Raw genomic sequence first — 17,716 nt, 5'->3', positions numbered from 1 at the left:
GGCAGCAGCTTTGGGCCTCACAACAATGACAGGGCCCAGGGCAGCTGCCCCTTTTGCCCTGCCTTAAAGACGGCCCTGAGTGATGCGGAAGTACAACTCAGAGTTAGCCCACGTCCAATTTGGCATGTTAAATCGCATACCAAATCGGCGGCTATTGCCATCAATGGCACCCCCCCTATCGTTGTGGCACCGACTCCCAAAAGTAGTTCCTGTACTACTTTTGGTGACTTTGGGGGGCGATTTGTATAGACATCTGTGTAGGAACCCGCACAGATGTCTTTCAACTCACCCCTGAAGTCTGACTGCATTGCCGGTTTGAAATTGTGCGAGTTCAGCTGAATGCACACGATTTCTAACCTGCAGCAACGTGAACCTAGGCTTAGTTGTCATGGATTATTATTGTTGATTATTGGAATAATAGGAAGGACTTTAGGAAGGAACCTCATTGCAAGATCAACAGGTGTTCTTTTAATATGTCTGGGGTTTCACAATAAAGAGAGCATGTCGGGTCTTCAAAATGTTTAAGTCAGCAGGTCACTAGAAACCAGCATATACTCTCCATTGCAACCTTTTTCTACCAGGGTGCCCAGGCACCCTGGGGTACCTTCAGATTTCTTCAGGGGTGCCTTGGCAAAATGCCTACAAATTGCCTACATTTTTTTTATACAAGACAGCAGATGGATCAAGCCTGCCTTTTAGTTACACAAAGCCACATGTTTTCATTGTGTACCAGAAGCCCAGTTGTGAGGTCAGGCACTGATGTTGGACAAGAAGGCCTGGCTCGCAGTCATCACTCTAATTCATCCCAAAGTTATTCTATTGAGTTGAGGTCAGGACTCTGTGCAGGCCAGTCAAGTTCCTCCACCCCAAACTTGCTCATCCATGTCTTTTATAGACCTTGCTTTGTGCACTGGTCCAAATCATTTGGTGGAGGGGGTATTATGGTGTGGGGTTGTTCTTTAGGGGTTGGGCTTGGCCCCTTAGTCCAAGTGATGGGAACTCTTAAGGCGTCAGCATACCAAGACATTTTGCACAATTTCATGCTTCCAACTTTGTGGGAACAATTTGGGGATGGCCTATTCCTGTTCCAACATGACTGTGAACCAGTGCATTAAGCAAGGCCCATAAAGACATAGATGAGCGAGTTTTGGGTGGGGGAACTTGGCTGGCCTACACAGAGCCCTAACCTCAACCAGACAGAACACCTTTGGGATGAATTAGAGTGGAGACTGCGAGCCAGGCCTTCTCGTCCAACATCAGTGCCTGGCCTTACAAATGCTCTTCTGGAAGAATGGTCAAACATTCCCATATACACACTCCTTAACTTTGTGGACAGCCTTTCCAGGAGAGTTGAAGCTGTTATAGCTGCAAAAGGTGGGCCAACTCAATATTGAACCCTACAGACTGGGGTGCCATTAAAGTTCATGTTATATTGATGCCACAATTATTATACCATCTCCATAACTCCCCGGTAGTAGTTCCCCTGAAAATATTTTGGGTAGTCAATTCTATTTTTAGGTCCCTGCTCTGGAAAGATGGGGCAGCTAGGATTAAACTGGAGCAGTTACAAAAACCCAAAGATGTAGGGGGGTTGGCACTCCTGAACACATGGGTATATTATTTGGTCACCCAGCTCCAACAAATGGCAGGGGGGCTGTTACAGATGCCAGGTTTTTCTATGCTAGCCATAATGCTGCAATTTAGTGGGGCTCCCTCATTCCTGGATGGTTTGGAGACACAATTATTCTCCAAATGCAATAAACCGTTCCCAATCTACAGGCTACTTCAGAAAGTATGGGAGAAAACTAAACAATTACAAGGGGTACAGGGTTATACCAGTTATAGCCCAACCTGGGACAATCACACATATCCTGAACTTTTAAGATTACAACATGCTAATAGATGGCGCTTGGTGGGTATAACACATCTAAAACACATTTTTGACAATGGTGTATTGCTACCATTTGCTGAACTACAGTCTAGATTCAAAATTCCGCAGAATATTCGATTTTATTATATACAGCTGAAACATGCCATTAAATCCCAGAGGTCTATGGATAACCTTGCGTTCTCACCCACACCGGTGTTTGCCCTTTTGCAGCAGGCCTCTTCCACCAAAGGCTTTATTTCCAGTTGCTACGCCTCCCTAATGGGGATGTACCTGGACAAATACCCTAGTTCAACCTGTGATAGATGGGTAACTGATGTCGGAGAGATACCGGGGGAACAGTGGGAGGAGGTCCTAGAAAATGTTCGGAAAAGCTTATTGAATATATCACAGTGCATATCCCAGTTCTACACCCTATTGCAGACACACCACACCCCACTTAACCACTTACAGACCGGACCATTTTGCTGGTCAAAGACCAGACCACTTTTTGCGATTCAGCACTGCGTCGCTTTAACTGACAATTGCGCGGTCATGCGACGTGGCTCCCAAACAAAATTGACGTCCTTTTTTCCCCACAAATAGAGCTTTCTTTTGGTGGTATTTGATCACCCCTGCGGTTTTTATTTTTTGCGCTATAAACAAAAATAGAGCGACAATTTTGAAAAAAACGCATTATTTTTTACTTTTTGTTATAATAAATATCCCCCAAAAATATATAAAAAAACATTTTTTTCCCTCAGTTTAGGCTGATACGTATTCTTCTACATATTTTTGGTAAAAAAAATCACAATAAGCGATTATTGATTGGTTTGCGCAAAAGTTATAGCATTTACAAAATAGGGATAGTTTTATAGCATTTTTATTAATAATTTTTTATTATTTTTTTTTTTACTAGTAATGGCAGCGATCAGCGATTTTTATTGTGACTGCGACATTGTGGGGGACCCATCGGACATTTTTGACACATTTTTGGGACCATTGTCATTTATACAGTAATCACTGCTATATAAATGCAGTGATTCCTGTGTAAATGACACTGGCAGTGAAAGGGTTAACCAGTGGGTGGCAGTGTAGGGGTTAAGTGTTCCTAGGGGTGTGTTACTAACTGTGGGGGGGTTGGGCTTTCATTTAGTGAACACTGATCTCTGCTCCAATCACATGGAGCAGAGATCAGCGTCACTAGTTGCTAGGCAGAATGGAGAAATGCTGTTTACACGGCATTTCCTCCATTCAGCCGTCCCGTGAGACGATCGCGGGTATGCCCGCGGCGATCGAGTCCGCGGGTCCCGCGACCGGACTCACGGGGGTCCCAACCAGCACGGGCCCAATGGCAGGGCGGCATTGAAGATTGGACGTACATGTACACCAATATGCCTGCCCGTGCCATTCTGTTGACGTACATCGGCGTGCGCTGGTCAGGAACCGGTTAAGCTCCACCGCATGGGACTACGTCCAACTTCTCTTTGTGGTAGATGTGAGAGGGAAGTGGATGATTTAACCCACCTCACGTGGAGATGCCGGAAGCTCCACCATTAGGGGTCAATAGTGGCAACGATTAATACCGCTCTGCAGGTCTCAATTCCGATGGAGCCTTAAAAAACAATGTGTGGAGCCTTAAAAAACAATGGAGGAGCGGTGTATTCCCCGCTCCTCCACCACTGCAAAGAAGCTGTTGGCAGGACTTTTTGTGACGCCCTGCCAGTGCAGCGCCCCAGCTTTGTAACTGAGGCTTTTTTTTAGGTGTTATCCAGGTGCTATTTTTAGCGCTGTAGTGGCTGAAAAATGCCTCCAGTGTGAAAGGGGTCTTATTAAGGCACGTAGGGGTGTTCTTGGTGATATGGTTTGTTCCGACTGACCGGATGCGGAGGGTTGTGGTGGTGGATGCATTTGCCGCCCCCATGGGGTCCTGTTTGGTCCGGCAACTCGGTCATCTTCTATACGGATAATTTGGCCACAGCCAAAATTGTCAATAAAGGTAGATCAGGATCCCTTCTAATCATTTCCTTTATGCATAGGTTGACATGTCTGGGACTGATGTACAAGTTTCATTTTCAGGGTGAGTTTATAGTGGAGATCGCAATGGTGTGGCTGATGCTTTATCTCATCTCAATATGCCCCAATTTTTCTTATAGCATCCTGTAGCAGAACGAACGGGCCAGCCAGTTCCCCCTTACTCGCTACCGACCAGCTAGACCAGGGCACATCTCAGGTCTTGGCAGTTAGGGTTACTGGATTTTCCAAGTGAAGACTCCGACTACAAGTTAGAAGGCTGGCCAGAGGCCAGCCTGGATTTGTAGGAGGAGTCTGGAGAGGGTATATATCCCTCCTCCTCTGACATTGGCTCGTCTTCCTCGTTCCCACTCTCCCGTTCCCCAAACCCATATACATCATACATTTTTCTATACTCATTCAGGGTATGCCCTCTTTTAGGCGTTCTGACCAGCAAGACCAGGGCATATCTCAGGTCTTGGTAGTTAGGGTTACTGTATTTTCCAAGTGAAGACTCTGACTACAGATATATATAAAATATATATATATAAATATATATATAAATATAGATATATATATAAATATATATAAATAAATATATAAATATATATATATATATATACAGCACACACACACACACTTTGCCTTCCATTCCTATTTTAAATGGTGAGAGTTTATATATACTTTAATTGCAATAGACTCTCACTCTTACATTGCAATTTTCCTCCATGACACAGGGGAAGTTTCAATATGAACTGAGAATGATATATTGTGACTACAAAGCAGTATCCTGTAATGACCCACAATAGCCCATTAATAAAATGCTATAACATCTGCAACATAAGAATTATGATAGCAGTTAGCAACTGTGTCTGCAAGTAACAGACAAAAGAGAAGAACGCTAAAGACAAGCCACAGTTATTCCAGGACATCCTCACTGGTAATTAAAGGCTTTGCTTCAAAATGCTAAAATAGAACTTGCCTTTGAACATTTAATATATCCTTAGCACCATTTTTTGCTTGTATAGGGACATTTTGCTTGCATGTTACTAGATAATAGGAAACGATAATTACAGTTTACACAATCAGATGAGTGCATGCACGGATGTCACACTGCAGAAAGCCATTTAAACAACAAACAAAGCAGAAACTTTGTTTAAAACTCCAGTAAAAAGTTTTTCAATTTAGATATGTACAGAAGGGATTGAACCTCTTTTAGCTTTTTTATTGCTGTCCGTGTCTTTATAGAATCAATTTCTCTTCACTTCCTGTTATGGCAAAAAGGAATTGAGGGGAAATCCCCCTTATGGGCACACAGATCACAATAAAATCTAGACAAAGGTTCATAACCTCTCTCAGGCTTGGTTCACACCTATGCAGTTTGCTTTCGATCAGTTTCTGACGTGCTTTTTGTGCTGCATTTTTGCCCACTTTTTTTTGCGCATTTTTTTGCGTTTTGCAGTTTGTATATTTTTCTCTCGTTCAAATATTTTATTGAAAAGAGAAAAGGAAAGGAAATGATAGTAAGGAGAAAAGAGAAGAGGGATAAAGAGAGAGAGAGTGGAAGAGAAGGGAGAGGGTCGCCGGGAGGGAAAGGGGAGGACGGGGGGAGGAGGGTAGTGTCAAAATCGGGTGGAAGGAAATGGTCCACTCAGCTTTGCCAGAGTCGCTCATATTTTGAGACTCTATCAAGGACAACAGCTTCAACCTTGGCATCAATCATTGCCCTGGTGATTCTATGTTTGACTTCAAGGGTATGCAGACTTTGGGTTTTCCAGGCCTTTGCAATAATTTCCTTAGCAGCAGTGATAACCTGCGAGAGCAAATTGAACTGCAGGTGGGATACCTCAGAGGGATTCATGTTAAGCCGGGCGGTAGAGGGATAAGCCTGGAGAGGCACACCTTCCAAGGTAGAGATGATTTGAATAATTTTGGCCCAGAATGCTTGAGCCATTAGGCACCCCTTTCCGTTGCAGCCTCGAAAGCATGTAGGTGGGTAAGAAGACAAGAATTTAGAAATCCAAGCAGGGACCCAGTACCAGTGCATTACCACTTTATAATTCATTCAGAGGCCATTCTGAGAAGCAGACTTCGTAGCTAACTAAATATCCAACCAGTCCTTCGCCTCTAAGTGGAGGTCCAATTCTGATTCCCACTTAGTGACATAGCGGAGGGAAATATGAGTGGGAGGGTATAGTAGACGGGCGTAAAGAAGGGAGATCAGTCCTCGCGCATGGGGTTCATTTTTACACGCATGCACAAAAGAAGTCATGTCAGGTAGAGATGTGTGCCGACGTAAGCACGGGGTAAAGAAGTGTTTGAGCTGGAGGAAGCGGAATATTTTGGCACTAGGGAGACCATATGACTTGCATAACAGAGGAAACACCTTAAAACCATTGGTGAATGAGTGGGCACGAATGAGGCCAGCCTTAGACAAATTGCAAAAAGAGGAAGGGGGTTGTGGGAGGGATTGCAGTTTGTATTTGAATTTAAGAGTGTCCCACATCTGCAGGGAATGGCGTGCCACTGGGTATTTATTGTTTTGTGGTCATTTGGATGTAGCCAAAGTAAGTTAGCCACCAAAAGTGGGTCACAATTGACTGATTCTAACGCCACCCATAGGGGGACTGCATTTTTCATTCTTTATGGTTTTTTGGCCAGTGTGTTGTTGGGCGGATTAAAAAAAGCAAAACGCAAATTGTGATAAAAATGCACTACATACTTTTCTGCAGCCTCTCCATTGAAATCTATTGAACAAAAATGCACTGTTATGCTTTAAAAAAAAAAGTCCCTGACTATTTCCAAAAAAAGGATAGATGTGAACGTGTCCCATAGGAAACCATGTTAAATGGACTATAGTGCGTTTCTGCAAAAAGCAATAAAAACCGCATAGGTGCGAACAGAGCCTCTGAGCCTCTTACTCAGATAGCCAGGAAGTGAGGAGAATTCTCCAGATTAGAAACATAAGCAGCAACAACATCAATTAAAAAAAAGAATAGTTCTACCCCCTTCCCACCTTATCCAAAACTCCCAAAAATGCTAAATTTGGACTTTGGCTAACTAAACCTTTTGAAAATAAACAAATCAATAAATGCACCCATGGAAATTCATAAAAAAAAAGAAATGTGCATTTTTTAAAATTTGTTTGCACTGGAGCTAGCAAAGCATTGCAACCGTGATCAGTGGACCAGGTGCAATGTTTAGGTTCCTTCAGACTATTCCTTCAGCCACAGGTCTGTTCTGAGGTTGGGCAAAAAAATAGAGAACACGGTTCACTATATTTGGCACAACATCCCAGTTCAGTAGATAAAGAAAATTGGCCATATTGTCAGTTTGGTATATTCCTAGAGTGTTTTTTCAAGAAGGTGGCTCTGTTTTTTGTTCTATGATTCCTATTTTCCTATTCCAATTGTTTGGACCTTTTGGATTCATTGTATGATTGAGGCCATCCATAAAGAAGCCTCCACTGTTCCACCACAAGTCTATATTTTTTTCTTCCTCTTCTGCCTGGGCTGTTTGGGGTACTTTACTATTGGATGCAACTCTATTCACACATAGTTTACAGATGTTTTTACATTAACTCACAATAAAGCAATCATGTTGCGAAATGCGTTGGGTCCCCTGCACCTCTTCCTGCAATTGTGGCCATATCCATTTTTCAGGGCTGGGCTTAGCCCTCCCTTGTCAGAGCTCAGCTGTCGGTTAATTGGCAGCACTCATCATTCCTCAGTCCATTGAAAACCATGAGTGCCTCTGCTGTAGTGGTAGATGGGACTTTCCAGTGAATGAATGATACAGCTATGCATGCGATGCCATTCAGAGTAATGCCAAATACAAAAAAAAGACAGGACCCTGCAGGGAGAAGAACCACCAATTTTGCATGATAGGGCAGTTTGGGGTGGGGGGGGGGGGGGAGTGCACTGTGGCCACGTTTTATGTTACAACCTAAATATGGATGAATGATTAGTGCTCCTAGAGATCCTTCAGTCTCATAGAGGTTCTGCACAGTGTTTAGAGATCAGCAAGACCCTGGAGTTTCCATTTAAGGACTTTACGCTTTTCCTGCTCTATTCACTATTATACATATGAGCATCAACTGATTCTATAATAGTGCACCATAACCACTTTATATGTGGTTAGTGATTACAATTATTGGCAGCCCCTCTGTAATAAAAAGATGTACTGTGCAGTGTCTGTTTTAAAAAAAAAAATCATGTAGCTAAATATCTCCTCTCACATCAATGGTCACATGACCGGCCGCCGCTCTTCTTTCCTGATCTACAGTGGGAGGGGCTGAGATTCCACTCTGACATCAGCTGGGGGGTCACGTGACCATACATCAGTGAAAGAAGGTATTTAGCTGCATGATTTATAAAAAACAGACGCTGCACAGTATATCCTGTTATTACAGGGGGCTGCTAGTAATTGTAATCACTAACTTTACAGACACATGTAATAGTGGCAGGAGGGGAGCCGAATAGATGGCTCACACACTAAGAACTGACAGGCATGAAGGGAGGGGAAGAGGGTATAGACTCCAAACACAGCAGGATGACAGAGACACGTAAACTGACCACGGTATCATGGATCAGAAGCCATGATTACTGTGGTCTGCACACAGGGGGACACAGGAACAGGCAGAATCAACCAGGTATTTTACAGCACAGAAAAGGGACAAATCACGCTGCACAACCACTATTCTGTTATATATAGGGAAAAGCAAGAAAGACAAAGATCACTTCTAAAGGCTGCATATAAAATTACATGTGTTGGACATACAAGGGTTGAGTTACTAAAAATGAAAAGGGAAAAATTTGGCGCAGATCTGCACAGAACCCAACGAGCTTCCATTTTTTTTTTTTTGTCAAAGCTTAACTGAACAAGCTGAAGAGTTAGAAGTTGATTGGCTACCATGCACAGATGCACCAGATTTGACATTCTCCAGTTTTAGTAACTCAACCCCACAGGCAGCTACTTTTTATAAAAAGTACACATTTGAGCATTAAAAAAAGCTTTCATAAAAAAAACTTTATAAAATTTAGTACAAGCAAGAAAGTCGTCCAATAAAAATGACCTTTTAGGTAAAGTTTAAAATAATATTTCAATTACACAACAGTTTCCTCTTTGGTTAAAATAGAAGATTGAAAACTATATTGCAGACAGCAGTGATGTACTACATCCAAGTTGACTTCAACCTCATTGTAATCATTAAACGAAAAGCGTCTACTTGAATATATGTGACCAATGAAAAATGCTTCATATGTGTGATGTGTTTATACCTTCGGACAATACGCCCCTAAAGTAGTCTTTAGGGTAGTGCCCTCTGAAATTGTTACTGCCAAGATAGCATTAATAATCCTTTCCCACTCCATCCAACACAAAGAAAACAGTTTGGTTGGACATACAGTACACTTTAACTTCCACATCTACTTTGTGTCTCATTTGCCTGGCCTTTCTCAGAAAATGACTTCTATCATCTCTTTTCTGTTGTGTTCTACGACTAAAGATAGAGCGCAGGAAGAGGTATTTTTGAAAAGGTTACTTCTGATGAGGAAATGTTTCCAAAAAGCTTCTTCAGCTGTCTGTTTCCTTGGAAACTTGCTTTCTGTGTTGCCCAAAGGCTCCTCCTGTCCAAACCTTTTAATCCTGTCCATAATCCTTGTCACCGACTGTTCGGAGAAGTGCTCTGTGCACTGAACTTGATGAAACATCAAATATTAAGTGATCATCGCACAGGCAAGCTTGAAACATAATGACATTTCCACTGTCTGCTGGTGGCTCTTACATGGTCGCCTCAACAAAAGAGGAGAAGATTGAATTGTAGGATTATTTCGGTATGGTTGTGTCATCAACCCTCCCATGCTTCTTAAAGTATACTGTACAAAATGATGGGAAACCTTACTCCAGCCTCAGACTGCCCTGGGGGGCCTTGTAAGCATTAAACAGCTACATGCAAAGTGCACCTTCACACTCGGCATTATTCGGATCATTGACAGGCTCCCTCTGCTTTGCCCTTATTATTTATTTTTTACAGGCAGGGCTTTTTTCTCAGAGAATAGGTGCAGGAAGCCCCTTTTTCTGAGTAACACCTTGTCTCCACCCCCTACCCACTTCTGAGCACCGTCCCTTGGTTACACCCCCTAAGTACCTCCCAGTACCACCCCTTCCTTGTGTCACATGTGTCACTTTTGTAAACATCCCTTATAATACAAAAAAAAAGCATTACAGGACCTCTTAAATATGAGATCTGTAGTCAAAAAGACCTACCGTATTTATCGGGGTATAACACGCACCGGCGTATAACACGCACCCCAAGTTTAGGAGGGCATTTGCATAAGCGGAGCAAACATGGACCTGTCATCCGCCTGCTGAGCGGGATCAGCCAACAGATTCCCCACTGAGCAGGCAGATCCACCAGTGTGAAAGAGCCATGGGGGATGGTTTACCTAAAGGCAAATAGACTGTGCAGTTTGCAAATGCAGTTGCACCAGAGCTTGGTAAATGAGGTAAAGCTTCACTTTGCCAAGAATACCCAATTACATGCAAGGAAAAAAAAAAAATGCATTTTTGCTTGCACACGATTGGATGATGGAAATCAGCAGCGTTTCTGTTCATTTACTAAGCTCTGGAGCAACTGCACTTTTCAAATTGCAAAGTCGATTTGCCTTTAGTAAATCAACCCCATAAGGATATAAACTTGTAACTAGGGTTGTCCTGATAACGATACTAGTAGAGATACTATTATCGGTATCAGGACCGATACCGAGCATTTGTGCGAGTACTTGTACAAATGCTCCCGATGCCAGATCTGATACCCGGGAAAGCGACCTGGTGCGACCGGAGGTCAGCGGGCAGAACAGTGGAAGTGACGCTCCGTGACGATGTCGGCGGTTGGACATCCTGACTCCCATCTTGGTACACCCTGCACTCGGCCGAAGTAAGCCAGCAGTGGACATCTTGTTACACCCAGCCCATATAGTTCAAGCTGGGTGTAACAAGATGGCCGCTGCTGCTTTTATGCACCCGAGTACAAGGTGTATCTAGATGGGCCATCACAGGCAGCCCATCAGTGCTCATAAATGCCACCTATCAGTGCCCAATGTCCATAAGTGTCGCTCATCAGTGCCAGCCACCTGTCAGTGCCAGCCACCTGCCTGTGCCACTTGTCAGTGCCAGCGACCTGCCTGTGCCACCTGTCAGTGCCCGCCATCAGTGGCATCTGTCAGTGCCCGCTATCTGTCAGTGCCAGCCATCTGTCGGTGCCAGCCATCTGTCAGTGCCATCCACCTGTCTGTGCCCACCATCTGTCAGTGGCAGCCACCTGTCAGTGCCTGCCATCAGTGCCATCTGTCAGTGCCCCCCACCTGTCAGTGCCTACCATTTATGCCCACCATCTGTCAGTGCCCACCATCAATGTCATCTGTCAGTGCCCACCATCAGTGTCATCTGTCAGTGCCCACCATCTGTCAGTGCTCATCAGTGTCACCTAATCCTATCAGTGCTCATCAGTACTGCATGTCACTGCCACCTAATCTGTATTGTGCTTTGAAAACTGTCACATGACATTAAAAAAAAGTATTGGTAATCAGTATTGGCGAGTACTTGAAAAAAAGGTATTGATACTTGTACTCAGTCTTAAAAAAGTGGTATCAGGACAACCCTACTTGTAACTTGCCTCATGGTCCATCTCATTGCTTCTGTTCAGCATTGCTTTACCATGTGACAGAATTGCTAAATGAAACTAAAGATATGTTGGTATTGCGCTGCCCCTATATTAAATAACCCTCCGAGGGTGATAAGTATAATGCCTAGTTACACAAATCAATAGTGTAATATAAAAATATATATATATAAATGTCTACTGAATAATATCAAAAAGTGCAAAGTGCTACATTAAATAAAATAAACACACCACAGAGGTGATAGAATCCAAATAAATGAAAATCAAATTGCTAAATGACCCCTATTGTGACTTTTTCTCGAAAAAGGTATGACTGCAGGTATAAAAAAAGGAGAAAGAAGTGCAAGTACACAAATACTATGTATGTTAAATTGGTATGATGTATCCTACTGATGTTCTCGTTTTATGGGAAATTGAAAACTTTGCTGCGGAAAAAAAAAAAAACTCAACAAACCACTTCAGCCTGATTATATAATTTGGAAGGATTTATAGCAAAACTGATTACAGATTCTTATCTGCTTCTGTTCTACAGATACTGAAAAAGACCATCTTCCTTAGACGGAAGTGGGGGCATCTGTTTGCTCAATTCCCATTACCGTAATAATAGAAACACTGCATCCCCAAAACCCCTGCCAATATATAACTAAATTATCACCAGAGATGAAAGGTATTCTGCAGTAAACCTTGGAACAGTGCAGGGGATGCCTGAAATTTTACCACAAGCTTTGTGCACACTTTTGTGGAAAATAAGAAGCCAATTATAAAAGAAATTCTGTGAACACTCTGTACAGAAACTTTGCACAGAATTCTACTATCACTGTCATGGATTCAACAGAATAAAAATCCGATTTTTTTTTTTTTGGCAGTTGTAAATTACAGCTGTGGGAAGACTGACATGAAAATTTCATTTTAATAACATTAAATTGCAATAAGGATAGTGTAGCAATTATAAGCGTTCTTTAAGCATAAGTAGAGTTTTCATTGAGGTTGTGGTGCACTGCTGTATACAGCGTTCCATGGCATTGCTTTACTATTTTGGGAACAATAGAGTGGCATTTGCACGCACATTATACAGTGTTAATAACCAATAAAGTGACTGCAAGACTTACAATTAGGGGCCCCCTGTTGTTCTCCCGATACTTGTTCTGGAAGAAGATGTAGACTACTGTGGCGGCCAGAGAGTAGAGGAAGGCAAACACAGCAATTGTGACAAAGAACTCAGCAGAAGATGAAAAGTCTCCGCTCAGCGAGAGATTTTCCCTTCGTTTCCCCTCGCATGTGGGTGCATCAAAATTCACCTGATACAACCTAGAATAAATACAAAAGATATCAAATGTAAAGATAAACAAACTGGTCTTGTGAAATGTATGGCTTTTTTTTTTTTTGCATGGACTTTAAAATAAACCCCTTCTCAGTATTGGTTAACTTACCCAACTTTTCGGATGTGTAGCAAAATCTTGTCACATATATTATGTTGTGGTAGAAGTAATGGGTTTTCCCTATGTAGACAGTTCTTAAAGAGCGAAGCACCAGACACATTTATATAGTCCAGAAGTTAAAATCGTTGTAAACCCTTACAAACCACTTTGACCTACAGGTAAGCCTAGATTAATTCTTACCTGTAGGTCCAAGAAATATCTCCTAAACCTACACGGTTTAGGAGATATTTACCAAAAGACAATCACTGCTATCAACGGCGCATGCGCCATAGACAGTGGCACGCAGGCGCACTATCGCCATTAGCAGCATGCCGTTGCTAATGGCAATATGCCGTTAGTGGCGGCCTCCGTGTGCATGCGTGGGAGTGACGTCATCGCTGCTGTGGTGATGTGAGTGGGCGGAGCAGCGATACCCGGAAGAAGATGGACGCTCCGTACTACAGGGGACAGCGGTGACATTGCTGGCTCCTGTGTCAGGTAAGTGACACATAATGTTCTACTATACGATGCATAGTAGCCCATTATACTTTATCTTTGCAGGGAGACAAAGAAGAAGTAAACCCATTAGGGTTTACTTCCTATTGAAAGTAGAAATATAGGCATTTTTTTTTCATTTTTCATAGAGCAAGGGAGGGTTATAACCCCTATCAGATTTTTTTTTTTCGCCATCTGGGTCCCATTGCGGATTTTCCATTCCCAAAGCTAGGAAGTGAGCCATAGACAGTGAGAAGAAATCCCTGCAAACTAAGGGAATTCCTTGGGGCCCCCTAGGTCACCAGAACTATTGTCCAGACTATAAGATTTCTTACTGTTACTTTCAATGATAATGGTAAACAGGACAAACATAGCTCCCAACTGTCCGTGATTTTGAGGGACTGTCCCTGATTTGGAGCAAAGTCCCTCCCCCCCCCCTCCCCCCCCCCCCTCATTTGTCCCTCATTTTGGTCTGCTCTATAAAGCTGTATATAAAATTCACTTTTTATATTTCAAAAAGGTTTTCCTAGTGCTAAACCTTTCATCCATATTCTAAATTGCTGTATTTGTAAATTTTAAAAGCCAATATAAAGGAATAGTAGTGGTAAAAAAAAAGCCCTTATGGATTTAATTAACTTTATTTTGTGTTAACTCTCCTTTAAGGTAGTGTGTCTGGGGGGACATGTCCGATGCCTACATACATTTGCTAGTAGGTGTCCCTCAGTGCCATCTCAAAATGTTGGGAGGTATGGACAAATTGAGAGGTGGAATCTCCTTAACAGTTGCACAGACAACAACAAAAACTGACAAGGGTTCTAATCCCTCCCCACTCTGTAAAAAAAAGTTTTGCCTTTAGTTATACTTTAATGTAAGGTTGAGCTTAATAAAGAGCCAATGTGTTTTGGGAGTTTTGAAGGTCCTCATTTATCAGGGCTTAACTTCAGGTAGAAAGCAGAAGATGAACTTTGTAATAGTGAAGTAATTCCACAGAGGAGTTGGAAGCCTACTGAAAGTGACAGGTGCTCCAAACTCTACTGCTCCTCCATCCCTTCATAGCTCTATTCTCCAGCCACAGGAACCGATCCCACTCTGGGCCCTAACAATAGTGGTCAAAATAATGATGTCAGGCTGCACACTGCACACTGCACACCTTCTTTATTTGTATAGTTTTATGAAAAGTTTGATTGAAAAGTAGCAGAGACACCCCATCCTGCTTTTACTCTTTGAGTAGTAAAGATGTGAGTGGTGTGCAATCTGACATGATTACTTTGACTTGTCTAGCACTGATGGAAGGCCTTCAGAACCCACAAAACGCTCTCAATTTTTATAATCAACTTATGGACTTTACAAACATGTCTGGTGCTTTCCTCACCAAACAAGCACAACCAGGTGCCTCATCTTATTATGTGCCATTACGGGGAATCAGTGACCAGTTTCTCCTACAACCCTCAATAGAGTACTCCGGATTGGCCAATACCTAGACCCAGGAATTGTCACAATGGAGAGAATGCAGAGTCTGAGCAAGGTATGACTTCCACAAAATTAAAATGTTTCTAGGACTATCTGGGCCTTCCATTAAGCTGTGGCAGGCTAATAGCAGGGACCTTATGGTGCATAATGCCGAAACTGGCAGTACTGAGTATGGATAGGAAATATGAGAAAATGTGTAACAAATTTTAAAACATTGTACCAACCTAATGAATATACCACAAACAAATATTTATTATTCTTATTGAATATCTTATCTCTAAATTTCCTGAAATGAATTGACTTTATTCTATTTACCAAATAACGCTTAGAACCAAATGCTTTCGGTGTATAACTCCTTACTCTAGAAGTTGTATCTGTTGCACACCTTAAAATGTTTGCCCATAGTTCATGTAGGGTGCTGTAGTGTGTACGGTACCACCATACAATCATAAGAAAATAAATCATCACTAGTACACCTTGGTATAATGATAATCTTGTAATTTATAGACATGTGCAGACTAGAATATTTTGTTTCGTTTTTTCGTTTTCGTCCGTAAATTTTATTTATTTAGTTACTCCCGAAATTTGTTTTTATTTATTTCGTTTTTCGTGCAAAAATTGCATTCGTCCGAAAATCCACATGAATTACGGTCGAATCTGTCTTGGAAGGCTTATGGTATCTGTCGAATGGATAAAGAAGATTCGATGGAGCTGCTAAACTATATAGCCTATAGGCGGAGCATTCGATTGCCGAAATGTACGATTGCAGTGTCGTATAGTTGCGACGATCCCGTCGAATATTATTATAAACGTGCAACGATCCCGTCGAATATTATTATAAACGTGCAACGATCCCGTCGAATATTATTATAAACGTGCAACGATCCCGTCGAATATTATCATTTTTTTTTTAATTTACTTCCCCCACCCAATTCCAGTATCGTTTCTCTCTGTCGATTCTGTTCTCTCTATGTCGAATATTTACTCACTGTCAAAGCTTTTCTATATAATAGGACTAATAGAGGTAAACGAAACTTAGGCACATTCGACCACAGGTTCAATAGACATATGGAGTCACGTCGAATCTCCTATTCTATATCGAACGGTCACTTCGAATCTCCTATTCTATATCGAACTGTTGTAACAACGAAAACGAAAAAAAGCATTTATTTATGTCGGATCTTTCGTTTTTCGGAATCTGCACTTTCGTTATCGTTTGTCAAAATGAAAACGAAAATACCTGAAATTCGGACGAAAATGCATTCGGACGAAAACGAATGCACATGTCTAGTAATTTATAACATACCTGTACAGGCAACAAAAGCCGACATTTCAGAACCTCGCAGGATCCCTTTCTCAAGACAGAGACTCTTTACTTGAGGTGATCCTGAGATGGTGATCCTCAAAACACACACATACAAGTTTCTAACTTGAGGAACCATACCCTGTCAAGGTCCTATTAAGCATCCAGCAGCAAGCCACCAAGCCTGAGCCCTGAGTTTTCACAAAACCGATAAAGAACCCTGTCCAGTAAATGCTGCTTGCATTTTGTCCAAACCTAGGGTTTAGAAGTCCACGAATATATATTTAATTATAGAAGACCAAAGGTAACAAGCCAATGTGTTTCCGGGGCTGCAACACTCCTCCGTCATCAGGGCTAAATCACATATAAAGAATGTCGAGGGGATCCAGGGTTTATCACTGATGTGGAAGAAACACATTTTTTGTTTTATCAGAATCTTATTAAGTTATGTTGGTCCTGGAGTGCAAAGACTTTAAGCTCTGAGTGGGATAAAGCCTGCATTCCAAGGTCCACATCCTACCTAGTAGCCAGACCTCATTATTAATCTTGGCTGTCCACTGGCCTTTATCAGTGACGGCTGGTGAGGTTTTTGGATGGGGGTGTGCCAGACTCCGCCCATCATTTTGACCCATCCCACTTCTCATAAACCACACCCCTTATATAATCAACCCAATCCGTCCCCTGTATTCCACTTCCTTCCACCCATAGTGTCAGGAGTATACAGCTCAGATCACAGGACAGAGTATACAGTCCCAGCATCACATGACAGATTATATATCTGGATAAAATATTGAAAATGTTAATGTTTAAACCAACTGTTAAAGAAAAAATGTAAATGTAAAAATGCTCCACACTCCCCTGTATGTTATTAGCACAGATCACCCAACAAGCCACACATATTATACCAAGCAAAATCATTTAGTCTTTGCCAGCAAATTACTTTGAGTAACAAGCAGCAGACCATTTACTTTGTTTGCACTTTGCTGATAAGAATACTGCATGGCGTGTACATTACATCTCCTCCTGCAACTGCAAGCATTGTTATGTTATTCCTGCTTAATTTTATATTCTAAAACATTTTAAAATGGCTCACATATTCCTGCACAATGTGACTCAGACTCTGAGTAATTGAGCGTAATTAAATCGTTTTTTTCCTTAGAGAGAACATTTACATTCCCTCGCCTTACTGCAGCTCCGCTCGGGCTGAGGAACAGAGCCGCCGACATCACTTCTGGCTTTCGGCTGCTTCACGAAACCCGGAAGTGACCTGGCTAGGTTTGAACAACAATGCTCCCGCCCTTAGAATCACAGTGATTTTACGGGCGGAAGCTAGTCGGCATTCTGCATTGCGCCGCAAGGCGGGTTAAATACCTGCAAATTAAGCACCATGGATGCAATCTTGTGATTGCATCGACGTAGCGCTTCCCATAGTGCACTGCGACCGGCGCCACAGTGCACTATGTTAAATT

General features: G+C 42.2%; 1 protein-coding gene across 2 annotated transcripts in view; it reads right to left on the bottom strand.

Moving 5' to 3' along the window:
• Positions 1 to 17,716, bottom strand: part of SYNPR (synaptoporin) — a 360,670-nt gene that overhangs the window by 21,064 nt on the left and 321,890 nt on the right. For both annotated transcript variants that reach the window (XM_077451936.1, XM_077451937.1), the window contains one exon: positions 12,671 to 12,869. In XM_077451936.1, the coding sequence (XP_077308062.1) occupies positions 12,671 to 12,869 (199 nt within the window). The remainder of the gene's footprint in view (positions 1 to 12,670; positions 12,870 to 17,716) is intronic.

The sequence above is a fragment of the Lithobates pipiens genome, unplaced genomic scaffold (genome assembly GCF_037356315.1).
Source record: "Lithobates pipiens isolate NorthernLeopardFrog02 unplaced genomic scaffold, aLitPip1_a1.2 Scaffold_23, whole genome shotgun sequence".
NCBI classification, from domain to species: Eukaryota; Metazoa; Chordata; class Amphibia; order Anura; family Ranidae; genus Lithobates; species Lithobates pipiens.
The sequence above is the reverse complement of the archived record's forward strand: the minus strand, read 5'-3'. Positions and strand labels throughout refer to the sequence as shown.